The 14395-nt window shown below is 41.7% G+C and overlaps 1 protein-coding gene across 3 annotated transcripts in view; it reads right to left on the minus strand.

Moving 5' to 3' along the window:
* The window catches only part of WASHC2A (WASH complex subunit 2A), a 51543-nt gene that overhangs the window by 22848 nt on the left and 14300 nt on the right, over positions 1-14395 (minus strand). For 2 of the 3 annotated variants that reach the window (XM_028098560.2, XM_028098557.2), the window contains exons 9-18: positions 11863-11973; positions 11252-11339; positions 10483-10554; positions 9638-9756; positions 9126-9183; positions 7879-7938; positions 7300-7488; positions 4613-4740; positions 2890-2976; positions 34-135 (exon numbers count right to left, since the gene is read on the minus strand). In XM_028098560.2, coding sequence (XP_027954361.1) covers positions 34-135; positions 2890-2976; positions 4613-4740; positions 7300-7488; positions 7879-7938; positions 9126-9183; positions 9638-9756; positions 10483-10554; positions 11252-11339; positions 11863-11973 — 1014 coding nt within the window. The remainder of the gene's footprint in view (positions 1-33; positions 136-2889; positions 2977-4612; positions 4741-7299; positions 7489-7878; positions 7939-9125; positions 9184-9637; positions 9757-10482; positions 10555-11251; positions 11340-11862; positions 11974-14395) is intronic. The other variant, XM_028098558.2, reaches the window with a different exon arrangement.

Raw genomic sequence — 14395 nt, forward strand, 5'->3', positions numbered from 1 at the left:
TTATTTATCTTGCACTGCAATAACACTGTTTACCTCTTCATCTTCGTCATCAAAAAGTGAGACCGACGTGGGGAGTTTGCTAGGCAGGAGAGATGCATCTTTTGACTTATTCACATTTTGAGAGGAAAACAAATCCTGTTGGATCAAGATTAAAGTTTGTGGTTAACATGACAGATTAGCTTTTAAAGTATCAGTTAAATATAAAACATTGAAGACTATGACATGATGGCTGCATGAGTCTAGGTCTCTTTGTGAGAGGGAAGCTGGCTGAGAAGACTCGTCAGTTTGTCCTAGCGGGTGCAGCACGGACATCCACGTGTGAGAAGGAAGAGGCCCACATGGAACTCCAGGTGGCTTCACTGGAACTCTGAGGTTTGTAAACTCCCACGTGGACATTTTCCAATAGATCTCTTATCATGCTAAAAAGTAAGAGTAACTTCCTTTTTTTGTCCAAAGAATCGGAATTAAACAGATTCAATAATGGAAGTAGAGCCTGGATTCTCAAATTACTGCATCTATGACTCTGTTTTATTTACTAAGACCCTCCTCCTCTCCCCTTATAAAAGTATGATACTATTTCTTCCAAATAAATGTGAATTCAGATTTTATTTAAAACATTTGGTATTCTATCTGAACTGTAGCTAAGAGATGTTGCAAAAGATCTACCAGACTCTGAAGAAACTAAAAATGCAAGAGTGTCAGCCTATAATGCAAATTGAACTGCATGAACTAGAAACATAAAAATAGGACACCTATTCCCTTAGGACAGAAATGTCAATAGCCAAGGGCCAGACAATTAAATAGGACAGGAACACAGTTACTGAGACCTCTCTGGATAATTTCTTCTTATTATGGCATCAGTGCCTAATCTCAAACACAGACCTAATGAATTCATTAACTGAGAAGAGCGCTTCTCAGCCCAGTGGATTCGCCGGGACCCCATGGAGTCCCAGGGGTCCGCTGAGGTAAAGAGGCCACATAGAGGGAGCTACGGGCTCCCATGCCTCTCTGCATTTTACACACTGGCAAGATTTCACTTACAGAAAGATTTGTTTCACTTTTCCTTGCCTAAGCACCCCGACAGCATCCAATAAAAACAATCTAGGACAATGCACACAGGACAAAGCCTTTGGTGGTGGCTGTGAAACCTGTCTGCAAATTCTTATACACTCCCACCATCAAGAAGTAGAGTCTACATCCCTGCCCTGGAATCTTGGCGGGCCTCTGGGACTACCTCGACCATGATGACTTCCGAGGCTACGTTACAAATGCAATATAGCCTCTGCACAGCTCTCTGGGGAATCTCACGTTGAAGCCCTGCTTCAAGAACCCACCTTCCCTGCAGCTGCCATGCTGGGAGACGGCAAAAAGATGGAGAGGGGTGCCCCCAAAGCCCCAGCTATTTGAGTCTTTCCATCCAGCTACCGGACACTGGAGTGAGAGGATTCTCAGCCCAGCCACCTTCAGACTAGAACCACAGGACAGACCATAACTGACAAGTGCCTGGCTGAACCCAGTCCGGTTCTAGAATCATAAGAGATAATAAAACTTACTGGTGTTTGAAGCCACTAAGTTCGGGAGTGATTTATTTCACAGTAACATGATACTGAAACACCTTTTAAGTCACTGAAATTGATCACATTTTTTTTTCATGTAGTCAACAACTGTTATTGGCTTATTAAGTGCCAAGCACTAGCCTAAGTGTTAGAGGTATGAGGAGGAAACAAAACGTCCTGCCCTCACGGAGCTTATTCTAGTTGGGACGCAGATAATGAACAAGTACACATGAAAAGTCACATGGCAACACATATCGTGGGGAACAACAGAGCAGAAGAGAAGGCAAGGAGTGCAGTGTGGCGAGTGCTAGCGGGCTGGCAGTCATGCAAAGGATCGTCAGGGGAAGCCTCAAAGAAACTGTAAAAAGGAAGCAAGGCATCCAGATTCTGGGAAGAGCACTCCCAGAAGGCAGGAGTCAGTGCAGGTGTGCTTGAGGATGAGGAAGCCAGGAGCGTGGGATGAGACCAGAGTGCGAGGCCCCACCATGCTGTGCTCATGTGTCCAGGAGTTTGGCTTAACTGGAGTTGGGTTAATTCCTATCTTCTGTACACTGGCCGTCAATGAAATATAAGCCTCATGGGTTTTATTTACATCAATGGCAATCACTCCACTTCCAAAGAGTTGTACGTCCATCCTGGCTGTTAGTGCAAAGTAACCAAAAAAGCTTAATCCAGAGTTCACAATTTCTTGAAATTACATGTAAATTTCTGCCATGTCCATATATTTTTCTGTGAAGGAGATTTCTGACTGCCTGTTATATTCTCAGACAGGTCTCTGATCCCCTAAAGGCCCAGCCTGAGATCAATTCTGAAAGGACCTCAGCCTGGGAGAGTCAGATAAAGCAGTGACACTTCTGAGAGAGGTGCTGTCCCACTGGAAAGATGCTTCCAGACAGGAACCTCCAAGGACCATGGCTGTCTGCAAGCACCGCCAGCCCACAAACCGTTACTGGCCACAAGATAAAAGGCTATGCCAGAATACATCCCATACGGCACTAAGCCCATTATTCAATGAGACTGCTGAAAAAGGAAACAGCGTGTTGATTTCTGTTCTGGTACAAGCACCTCACTGCATTGTGGATCAACAAAGAGCCTCAAATCTGAGCATCCTGAGAGAGTATTTTTCTCCCAGGAGATGCACTGGATTCAAACCCAACATGAAAAGTATTACTACACATACTGCTTTCTAAGCACATGTGTTCTCAAAACATTAATTTCAAAAAAAAGAAGTATTTAATAAAAGGTCTTGTACCTCTACTGAAAAACCCTGATTTAGAAATATTTTGTCATATCCAAGGACTAGTTCCCAGAACTAAGAAAGAGAATTCCTTACCTCAGAGTCCTCTTCATCTGAAAATAAACCTTTCTGAGCTTTTGTTTCTTGCAAGAGTTTGGGATTTTTGCTGGAAGAAAGGGTAACCTTTGTTGGGAAGAAAAAACAAAAACAAAAAACTGAGGGTTAACAACCAAGATAACTGGAAATAAGGGTTTATTCAAACATTCATTTGGAAAACAGACTGAGTCTCTGCTAGGATAAGGCAGCAGGCCATGTGCCAGGGGAATAAAGATGCCGTGGACCTTAAATGTGTACAAAGGATTGATGCAAAAGAAGAATCCTAAGAAAGAATTTAAAAACTGGTATAAGTTAGGAAAGAAGAAAGAAATAGTTCATCGATAAAGTAAATTTTCTCAGGACAGACAACGCCTGGACACAGGAGATGGTACAAACAAGGACCCTCCAGGCAGAGGGAACCGCATGAGAAGAGAAAAACAAGTTAAGCCAGAGGGCACATCTGGTGGATCAGGGTATTCTACGCAAATGGGACGTGTATACCTGGAGCCAGCACAGGAAGGTGAGCTACCCCTAGGAGCCTGCCAGGTTCTGAATGCTGGGACATAGGTGGCTGGCAGTGGGAAGGTCAGGGTTTTTTAAGATTTTATTTATTTATTTGACAGAGAGACAGCGAGAGAGGGAACACAAGCAGGGGGAGTGGGAGAGGGAGAAGCAGGCTTCCCACTGAGCAGGGAGCCCCATGTGGGACTCGATCCCAGGACCCTGGGATCATGACCTGAGCCGAAGGCAGACGCTTAACAACTGAGCCATCCAGGTGCCCATGGTCAGGGTTTCATAGAAAGGACACACAAGAGGTTCTTTAGAAAGAGGATGATCAGGGCACCTGGCTGGCTCAACTGGAAGAGCATGCAACTCTTGATCTCAGGGTCATGAGTTCGAGCCCCATACCAGGTATAAAAATTACTAAATAAATAAATAGGGGAGCCTGGGTGGCTCAGTCAGTTAAGCATCCAGCTCTTGATTTGGGCTCAGGTCATGATCTCAGGGTCCTGGGATCAAGCCCTGTGTCAGGCTCCATGCTTAGGGGGTGTCTACTTGAGATTCTCTCTCTCCTTCTCCCTCTGCCCCACCCCCTCATGCTCATGTGTGAACAGGTTCTCTCTATAAAATAATCTTTAAATAAGTAAACAAACTTAAAAAAGAGAGAGAGAAAAAGAGTGGCTGAAGCTATGCAGGATACCAGGGAAAGGGAGAGCAGCCAGAAGAGCTCCAGTGCCAACGCGGATGCATCCTGCTGGCTAAATACAGCTTCATTGAAAACAAACAAACAAACAAAAACGGTGCTAATGGTTTATAAGAGGTTGAACAGAGAATCTATGATCCTATGGTGGTAACTTCAAAAGCAGGAAAGAAAGAGAAAAGAAAGCTCTTTGGTTCTGTTTGGAAGAATGTTAGCTAATGTAGAAGAAATGAAAGAACTGGAAAAACATTCTTTTGTACCCCTTAACATGATAACTGGTTCAGGAACAGATCACCAATGAAGGTAAAAACCACTAAGCAAGGCAAAAGCCAACAACTGCTCCATCTAGGTGGTAGGTATTTGGGTGTTCACTGTATTCTTCTTTCACCTTGCTTGATTAAAGTTCTTCACCATACACCTGAAAGGAAACACCACTTCCCTCTGGGTTCCAGACAAATTAACAAGATGCCCCAAATCAACACTTAACAAGACTTCACTATGTTAAGTTTCCTTCCTGCTCACCTTTTTCTCTGCCCTTGCTTTATTTTCATCCGTCTGATTCACAGTGGCTTCTGGCAAACCAGCTGCTTTTTCTTGGAACAGATCTCCTTCCTCATCATCAAAGATATTGGCAGTGGATTTGACTTTGTCTTTAGAAAAGATACCACAGCAGAAAATTTAGGATACTAAACTCAAAACTCCCACCACTAAATTCATACATTAAAAAATTCTTCCCCCCCCCAAGGAATAGAAAAAGAATATTATTTTTTGATTAGTTATGAAACAGTATTAAGTTGGAATTTTTCAAAGAACACAAGAGCAGCTCAAATGAAACACAGGACCACCTGGCTCACACACTCAACCAAGCAGCAGAGTCCTAAGCTTAGACTAGCTTGGACTGGCATCAAAGGTAAATAGAGACCAAAGAAAGAAAGATCATTTAAGAAGCAACCACCCTAGGAATCTGAGAAGTGAGGATTGGCTCCTCCTTTTAAAAAGTCAAACTACTATCTTGCCATTTGCAACGATGTGGATGGAACTGGAGGGTGTTATACTGAGTGAAATAAGTCAATCAGAGAAAGACATGTATCATATGACCTCACTGATATGAGGAATTCTTAATCTCAGGAAACAAACTGAGTGTTGCTGGAGTGGTGGGGGGTGGGAGGGATGGGGTGGCTGGGTGATAGACATTGGGGAGGGTATGTGCTATGGTGAGCGCTGTGAATTGTGCAAGACTGTTGAATCACAGATCTGTACCTCTGAAACAAATAATGCAACATATGTTAAGAAAAAAGAAAAAGAAGATAGCAGGAGGGGAAGAATGAAGGGGAGTAAGTCAGAGGGGGAGACGAACCATGAAAGACAATGGACTCTGAAAAACAAACTGAGGGTTCTAGAGGGGATGGGAGTGGGGGGATGGGTTAGCCTGGTGATGGGTATTAAAGAGGGCACATTCTGGGTGGGGCACTGGGTGTTATGCACAAACAATGAATCATGGAACACTACATCAAAAACTAATGATGTAATGTATGGTGATTAACAATAAAAAATTAAAAAAAAAATAAAGCTGAATACGTGAAACCTGGACCAAAAAAAAAAAAAACAAAAACACAAAATCAGAAAAAAAAAAAAAAAGTCAAACTACTGGGGTGACTGGGTGGCTCAGTCAGTAGAGTACGTGACTCTTGATCTCAGGGCTGTGAGTTCAAGCCCCATGTTAGGTATAGAGATTACTTAAAAATCTTTTTTAAAAAGTAATAAATAAATAAAAATTAGAAGTCAAACTACAGAGACACAGAAAAGCAAATACTGAAATCTCCCCCATAACTCCACCTGCCCATCCAAACAAAACCGCTTTCAGGAACAGTTTAATACACACATATCTAATTCCCCCAAAGGATATGCTGACATTCTCACTTGGGTGATTCACAAATAAGGCTATAAATGGTAACATAATTCTAATAATATTTATATGATTTATGTTTTTCACTTAATGTACCTAGAGAATCTTTCTCATGTCAACATACATCGACTTCATCCTTTGTAACACTTCACCAAATTCCACTGAACAAGAGACCATAACTGACCCTAATGAGGAAGAGCAGGGCAGCTTCTGGCCTTTCACTACCATGAGCACTGCCGTGGGGAATGAGGTGTGTGTCACTGAAAGGAAGACGCCAACTTGTGAGCAACCCAGGACAGCAGCAGCTGTCAATGTATCTGATTCTAAATCAGTCCCCACCAGTACCCACTAGGCAAGGGGACTCCCAGGCCAAGAGAGGCACCACCACCTTTATTCGCTGTCATTTCAGTTGGCCTAGATCTGAGGGCTTTATGCGTCCATTTGCATGCTTTCTAAAATAACTAGGTGATGATTTCCCTTGGGTTTCTGCTTCTATCCTTACTTCTCACATCTAGCACTGGAAAAGGAGCTTCTCACTGAATCCTGGTCCATCTAGTCTTCCGAAGAGTCCTCTTCTCCTGTTGCTGGAAATTGTGTGCACCTAGTAGTCTATCTAAAACACCAAGTGTTTTTCCACAGACCAGCCATCTCTGACCACCAGGGAGGCTGTTAGAAATGCACAGTCACAGGCCCCTCCCCACAACCGCCAGGGAATCTCAATCTGCATTCTGACAAGAGTCCCAGGAGAGTCCTCTGGCACATAAACGAACAACTAATTTAAGAAGAGTGACTTCATGAACATATGGGCTTAAATTTGAGGGGAGAAGAAAGGAGAGTGCCAAAGTGGCCAAGGGGCTGAAAACCCTGCCATATAAGAAAGGCCAAGGCTATGTGGGCTTTCTGGCACAGAGAAGAGAAGCTGGGAACTGAACAGCTAACAGTGGCATTCTGCTCATATGATTTACTAAGCGTTGCCAGAAGAAAGTGTGATTAAAACTTCCTCGGTAACTCCAAACATCACAATCAGAAATCTTTAGCAGGTATTACAGGGGAATAGATTTTAGCTCTCCACAGGGCAGATAATCGTAGTAATTAGTTTCCAAAAGCAGGAAAGATGGGTTCAGAAAACAGAGATCTCTAAGGCACTATGACTACGGAAGCCGAGATGACACTCTACGACGGGAATGCTTGAGGAAGGATCCTGTTACTGGAAGACAAAGAGAACTTGACAAGCTTTATGTCCTTTTCAGGTCAACATTCTCTCCTGGGCTCAATTCCCAGAAAAAGAGGCTGGAACAGGTACCTGTTTTGGAAGGTTTGCTGCAGGATGCCGTAAAAAAGTCATCATCATCCTCATCATCAAAGAGGCCAGCAGGTGCTGGAGGGTACGGGCTTTTCCCTAGAGTGGGCTGTTCAGGCTTCTGGGGCTCCTTGGGCTTCTGGGGCTCCTTCAGTGATGGGACAGAGGTGGCACCAAACACATCAGTGTCCCCTGTGGGTGGAGGGACAGAAAAGCCACAGCTATGAGCCAGTGTGGGTAGGTCTCCTGACTTTACAGGAAAAAAAAAAAAAGGACCACCCACCAAGAACATTTAGTTTCAGTCCATCCACAAAACACATTAACAGGACCCAGTAATCCCCATCCTTTACTGCTACAGAACATCCTACGATGCCAATCACCCGGTCACTAAAACACAAGGAAGTCCGAGGCCACTAACTTCTAACAGAGTATGAACTAACACCAGTCAATGAGCTCTCCCCGTAGGCATTCGCTGCCCTCTGGAGCTCCTCCTACTCTCAGCAGGCACTTAGATGACAATTTAAAAAATGACAAAACAGTACTTATTTGGTTTTTAAAATAACAAACCCTAAGTCATGATACCTAAAAATACAGAAACAGCTCCTGCTGGGATTTTCTTTCCAGGTTTGGAGGATGAAGATACTAAAAATGAAAAAGAAAAAAATAACCACTTCAGAAAAAATGACTTTTCTTGTTAAATGTACCTTACTGAAATATGTACAACACAATACATAGCTAATTGGAGACCTTTTAAAGCTACTTTTTCCTAAAAGAGCCATTTTAAAACTCCTTAGCTTTAGCTTGGTCTTCTCTCTACCCTCAGTACTTTTTTCTTGGTACTAATATAATCTAAGCTGTGATTTCCATGAACGATTCCTCTGAGTTCAGTCAAACAGTAGCACTGGGGGGTGGGCTGGAGAGGCCAAGGAAGGGGTAAAGCACAGAAGGGAAGGAAAAGGCAGAGCCAGCAGGGCTCCTCAACGGTTGTGGCTCTATGCATTCCACCTGGAGAACAAACAAGTAGAAGCGAACAGCAAAAAATGTGAAATACCAACAACAAAAATGAAGGCAGTAACAGTAAGGAGGGAAACTAGCATCCACTGATGCCAAGAAATACAGTGCAGGAATGGCAGGACACCAAGCCAGCCAGCATCACAGCAAGTTCAAAATCTGATGACTGGTGGTCCAAGGAGACCGCTCACTTCAATTAACTAATTCCCAGATCCCAAGAACTACCACATACCTAAATGGAATAAAATTTGTCAAGTTTTTTTTTTCCTTTTTCGTGTGTGCTCCACAGATGATTCTGATGCACACCAGACTATGGAATTACTGGCCTTCAATTTATATGCAGAATTCTGAAAGTGCTTTTTTGAATTAAACATGATTAAATTAAAACATCCTCAACACGGCTACAGAGTACTTTTCCTGTTTGACTTTTTATGAATTCTCTATTAAGAAAGAGACAAAGGAGGGCATGTGATGTAATGAGCACTGGGTATTATGTAAGACTGATGAATCACAGGCCTGTTACCTCTGAAATCAGTAAGTATGTTAATTAATTAAATGTAAACTAAAAATGTTTAAAAAAATAAAAAATTTAAAAAAAGAGACAAAACTGTGATGTGGGTTTACAGATGGTATTTGTCTTTTCCAAGACATGAATCAGAGAAAATGAGCTGCTCTTAAACTAGACCAAGGGAGCAAAACAGCTTCCTGCCTAACAAAGAAGCAAGGCTTGGGAACAGGGGTTCCATCCCCTACTGAGAAGTAAGCAGTTCTGGAATTCTGTTTGCGAACAAGAAGAGTCAGCCTCAATCCAAACTTACCTGCATTAATAGAGGTTCGAGCTTCCCGATCCTGAGGGGCTTCTGTGAAGAGGTCACTCTAGTTGCAATAAAGTACAGGACACGAAATTTCAAAAAAGCAAAGGAAAATGTAGCTGCGTTTGAGGATTTCTAAAGAAAAGTACCTTGTAAAGTTTAAAGATCCATATTTACTGTTCTGCCAGAAATGTAGTTCCAAAGTGAAAACTATGGCAAAATCAGACCTTTAAATAGTTTACACCTATCCAGGAATTACAAACATGGAAGAAGACAACAGATAAAGTAAGAAACGACCGCCTGATCAAGTAAATTATTCACTATAAATACTCTCACATCCTCTCTCCACCTAACAAAGGGCATCAGGATACAGTATTTTCTCTTTGTGATCCTTAGTTCAAAATCTCCCAAAATATGGGAAAGTAGAAGCAACTTGCAACTAAGAAGCCATTTTTTCCCTACTAATTGTGGACCCATGACACAACTAGAGGGATCTTCGTGGATTACCATAGACTCACCTCCTCATCCTCATCATCGAAAAGTCCCTTCCCCCCACTGAACAGGCCACCTCGAGAGCCAAATGGGGAGAAATCTTCATCGGTCAGCTTGGGGGGTCCGAATAAATTGTCCTCTTCATCTAACAAGCAGAAAGGGAAATGTTTTAGAGGGAGAGTTAAAGATGAGTTTGGAACTCAAATTTCCAGGGTTAGCCTTTACAACATCTCCAAGACTGGCATGGAGTGTATCTAACCATATGTAACAAGGAGTACTTGAGGGCCAGCAGTCCCAGGAATTTCAAACAAAATTCATTAAACAGTCCAATGAATCCCTTAAAAGGCTCTCTGAGTTCCCACCCTTAACTCTGTGAATGTCTGAAGCAAGGTGAATTCTGTAGGTGATCTCTTTCATCTAGATGTTTTTCTGGAAGCAAGTACCTGGTTCAATTGCCTTTAAGACCTATCCCACCAAAAATTTGGGAGAAGGAGGGCAGACTGAACAAAGGTCTGTAGATTGACACACTTACAAGTAGGAATGTAATGGATGTTACTGTTAAATATGAAAGGCTCTGATACATTCTTTATTGAAAACAAATGCTAGATATCCCTAGTTTCTATACATTGAGAATTCTAGAAAGACAGCTAATGATTGTTATAAAAGTTAGTAATTCAAATCTTTACAGCATTCTGACTGCACACCCAACTCTCCTCCCAGCATCCCAAAGCATACTTTTAAAAGCTTTGGAAATGAGAATACAGAGAGATCCCATTTGTCGGCATTTAAAGTAGAATTCTATGAATTAACGAAAGTGATATTCCTGAATCAAGAGCCTCCTAAAGTAACAGAATGGAGGGGAAAGGCTTACCATCTGAGGGAGTTTTCCTTTCCTTCTTCTCCTTCAATGTCTTCCGAGGTTTTGCTTCTCCTGGGGACAAGGCTTGGAGAGTATTTCACAGTTTTAACCATACAGAGTCTACCCTTAATATTTTTTTGAAGATTTTATTTATTTGCGAGAGAGAAGGAGAGACAGTGAGAGAGTACAAGCGGGGAGGAGAGGGAGAAGCAGGCTCCCTGCAGAGCAAGGAGCCCGATGAGGGGCTCGATCCCAGGGCCCTGGGATCATGACCTGAGCCAAAGTCAGACGCTTAACTGACTGAGCCACCCAGGGCCCCTATGCTTTTTGTCATCCCTGGGGCTCTGAAGCTAAGAGCAAGACATTCAACTCTGTGTCTCAGCTCTACCTTAAAACTTCAGTCAGTACCTCACTCAAGCCGAAAGAACTATTCTGACATCATTCCATCCTGTTCAGTCACTAGAATATACTATATAGTACATTTGTATTTAGGCAAAATACAGAAGTAAATATAAGTGAGAGATTTCTAATCTGGGGCCTGTGATTCTCTGGGGCATCTATTAATCCCCTGAAACTGCAAATAAAATGTGATACAGATATATGTATATGTGCATTTTTCTTGGGGGGTTCCACAATGTAGTTATCAGAGAGTCTATAAACCAAAAAAAGAATAAGCCTCTCATGCCTCAGTAAAATTACACTGGGAAATATGCTGCCAGTGAAGCCCAGCAGAGGGGCCTGCACTCCCCCCCAACCCTGCTAACTCATCTTAATGACGTACCTGTTCGCCCCTCTTCCACCTGGCTTGTAGCCTCCCCTCTGATTCGAGCTGCCAGCTCATCGGCAAATGATGTAGGCCTACTTTTTTTCTACAGGCAAAAAAGATCAAAAGTATCAATTTTTTTGGCAACACGCAAACTAGTATAGTTTACTTTGGACACCTAACAAAATTATGTAAACAAAGGCAAAGGAATCGAACTGATGAAAAATTTAACTAAATGAATTTAAACATATGCACCCTAAACAGATCACTTGAGAAACAGGACTCCCTTCAGAAGAAGATGCTCCTTATTTGCTTAATTTTGTTTAAATATTTCACTTTAATCCTGGAAGAGCCAGATGAGGGTGAGAAAAGGAGAGGAGTATTAGGGAACTGAACAGACTCTGCAACTGAACAGACCTGAATGATGTGACTTGTAAAACTGTAACAACTGGAAGAAAAAGTGGTCCTCGTAAGGCAACTAGTGACGCTCAACCATTACTTTCAAAAGTGTAAATGTACAAATATAATGCAAAATGAGACGGTTACAAATATAAATGACAATAGAACTAATGAGTCCTTGGTGCCATTTCTAAAACCTTGTCAAGAGAATTAACTGTAGTCTTTCTTACGGGTCTAGCATTTTCTTCAATGTCCTCAGTATCTTCCTCCTCCTTCTCAGAGTCTGCGAAAATGTCACAGCCATCATCATCCTCTTCTTCATCACTCATTTGTGCAGTGTGCTAGGAGTATAAACTAGAGGTTAGAACTAGGAGATAAGGTCATCAAGCCGAAAGAGAGAAACTACTGCCACTTAGCCTACAGGCAAAACAGTGACCACCTGTCAAACAAGGGGGAGGAGGATGATGCCGCCGCGAAAGTCTCAAAGCAATCAATGTGCTGGAACAAAGAACGCAAGATTTATTTTCAGCGCAGATACTACACGCAGAATAGCAAACACTGAAATACGTAAAATGTCCACCACTGGAGAAATGATAAGCTAAATAAGCATCGTCTCATCTTGATAAAAATACTAATAACTAAAAGGAATAAGCCGTTAACAACTGCAGAAGCATCCAAGGCAACAAGTGAAACAAACACTGAATGAGAAACCCAAGCATGATACGCTGCCCCCGCACCCAAACACCTACCTTGTTTCTAAGGACACAGATATATTTGAAAAAGCAAAGAAAAGCGCTTATTACACCCCCCAGATCACAACACCAGTTACCTTTGAAAGAGTGTGGGATAATATGGACTGGAGGGCTCAAACTAAGCTTTACCTGTGAAGTTCTAATTTTTATAAAAGCAGCCACTGGTAGGTATGATTTGTATAAACTGTGCGAGGTACTATGCTAAAAGCACTTTATTATTTTTTTTATTAACATACAAGGTATTATTTGTTTCAGAGGTACAGATCTGTGATTCAACAGTCTTGCACAATTCACAGCACTCACCATAGCACATACCCTCCCCAGTGTCCATCACCCAGCCACCCCATCCCTCTAAAAGCACTTTATTAACTACTTTAATCCTTAGGACCCTGAGGCTCACTGGGGCGCACAAAACCAGTCTATATTTAACAATACAAGTAAATGGTTAGGCCAATGCTTTTAATCACTATACTGTATTTTTTAAGTCTGAATTTACCAATCTCGAAAATAAGTGCCATAGAAAAATAAATATCCTCTAAAGACCAATTCTTAAATGGCCTCTGTGAATACAACTGGGAAAATACAAGTGCCAACCAACAGGTATGAAATCCTTTATTTGGTAGTTGAAAATTTTTGCGAAAAAGTATTTCCCAACTAGGAAACTGAAATGCAAATTGGGATATCTCAATATACCACTGTACGTATATTATGGTAGCAAAAATCATGATCCCAGGGCTCATGAGATTATAAGAAAGTCATTATGCATGATCAGCAATGAGACAATAATATCAAGAGGCTTTACTCTAATTCTACACCATTTCATTCCTAAGGAAACCATTCACATGAGCAAAGGATTTCTGTGTATGGGAATACTGAATGCAGCATTATCTCAAAAATAAAATCCTGGAAATAAACTATGTCCCATATAAATTTAGAAACTATGAAAAGTATCATTGTATTACCATACTTAAAATAGAGTTCACAAAACAAAATTACGAATGATTTAAAATGTAAGAAAATAACGTTAACATAAAATAGCAGAAAATTTACGATGCATTTTTTTTTAAAGGTTTTATTTACTTATTTGACGGAGAGAGACACAGCAAGAGAGGGAACACAAGCAGGGGGAGAGGGAGAAGCAGGCTTCCTGCAGAGCAGGGAGCCAGATGCGGGACTCGAACCCAGGATGCTGGGATCATGACCTGAGCCGAAGGCAGATGCTTAACGACTGAGCCACCCAGGAGCCCCTATACGATGCATATTAGGAAAAGAATACATCCTTAGAAGGGCACACAAAAATTAAGATTGCTATGCTAACACAGTAGGATTAGATTTGTACCTTTTGAGTGTTCCTTAACTTTACTGCTATCTTATCTCAAATTTTAAAATAGGGGAGGGGGATTCATGTGAAATAGTTAAGCTTGAGTAACTGGGCCTTCTTTTAGAGGCTATGTTTCCCAATTTTTTTTTCACTTCTTTGTTTTCTAAGAAAAATGAGAATATAAAGCAAAACTGAAAAAAGAAAAACAAAAAACCAACAATAAAAAAAAAAACCCCAAGGCAGTAGTTAACTTAAAAACATGAAATGCTTGAAGGAAAATTAGCTGTAAAAATAAGGACTAAATCCTTACTCTCCCGTAAGTCACTCTAAGTAATTTTTTATTTATTTTATTTTTTTTAAGATTTTATTTGACAGAGAGAGACACACAGCGAGAGAGGGAACACAAGCAGGGGGAGTGGGAGAGAGAGAAGCAGGCTTCCTGCGGAGCAGGGAGCCCGATGTGGGGCTCCATCCCAGGACCCTGGGATCATGACCTGAGCCGAAGGCAGACGCTTAACAACTGAGCCACCCAGGCACCCCATTTTTTATTGTTTTAATTCCAATATAATTAACATACAGTGTTACATTAGTTTCAGGTGTACAATACAGTGATTCAACAATTCCTTATGTTACTCAGTGCAATCCCCTTCACCTATTTCACCCATCCCCCCACCCAGCTCTCCTCAAAAA

Source organism: Eumetopias jubatus, unplaced genomic scaffold (assembly GCF_037043125.1).
Source record: "Eumetopias jubatus isolate StellerSeaLion01/CBP00866 unplaced genomic scaffold, mEumJub1_p1.0 scaffold_17, whole genome shotgun sequence".
Classification (NCBI taxonomy): Eukaryota; Metazoa; Chordata; class Mammalia; order Carnivora; family Otariidae; genus Eumetopias; species Eumetopias jubatus.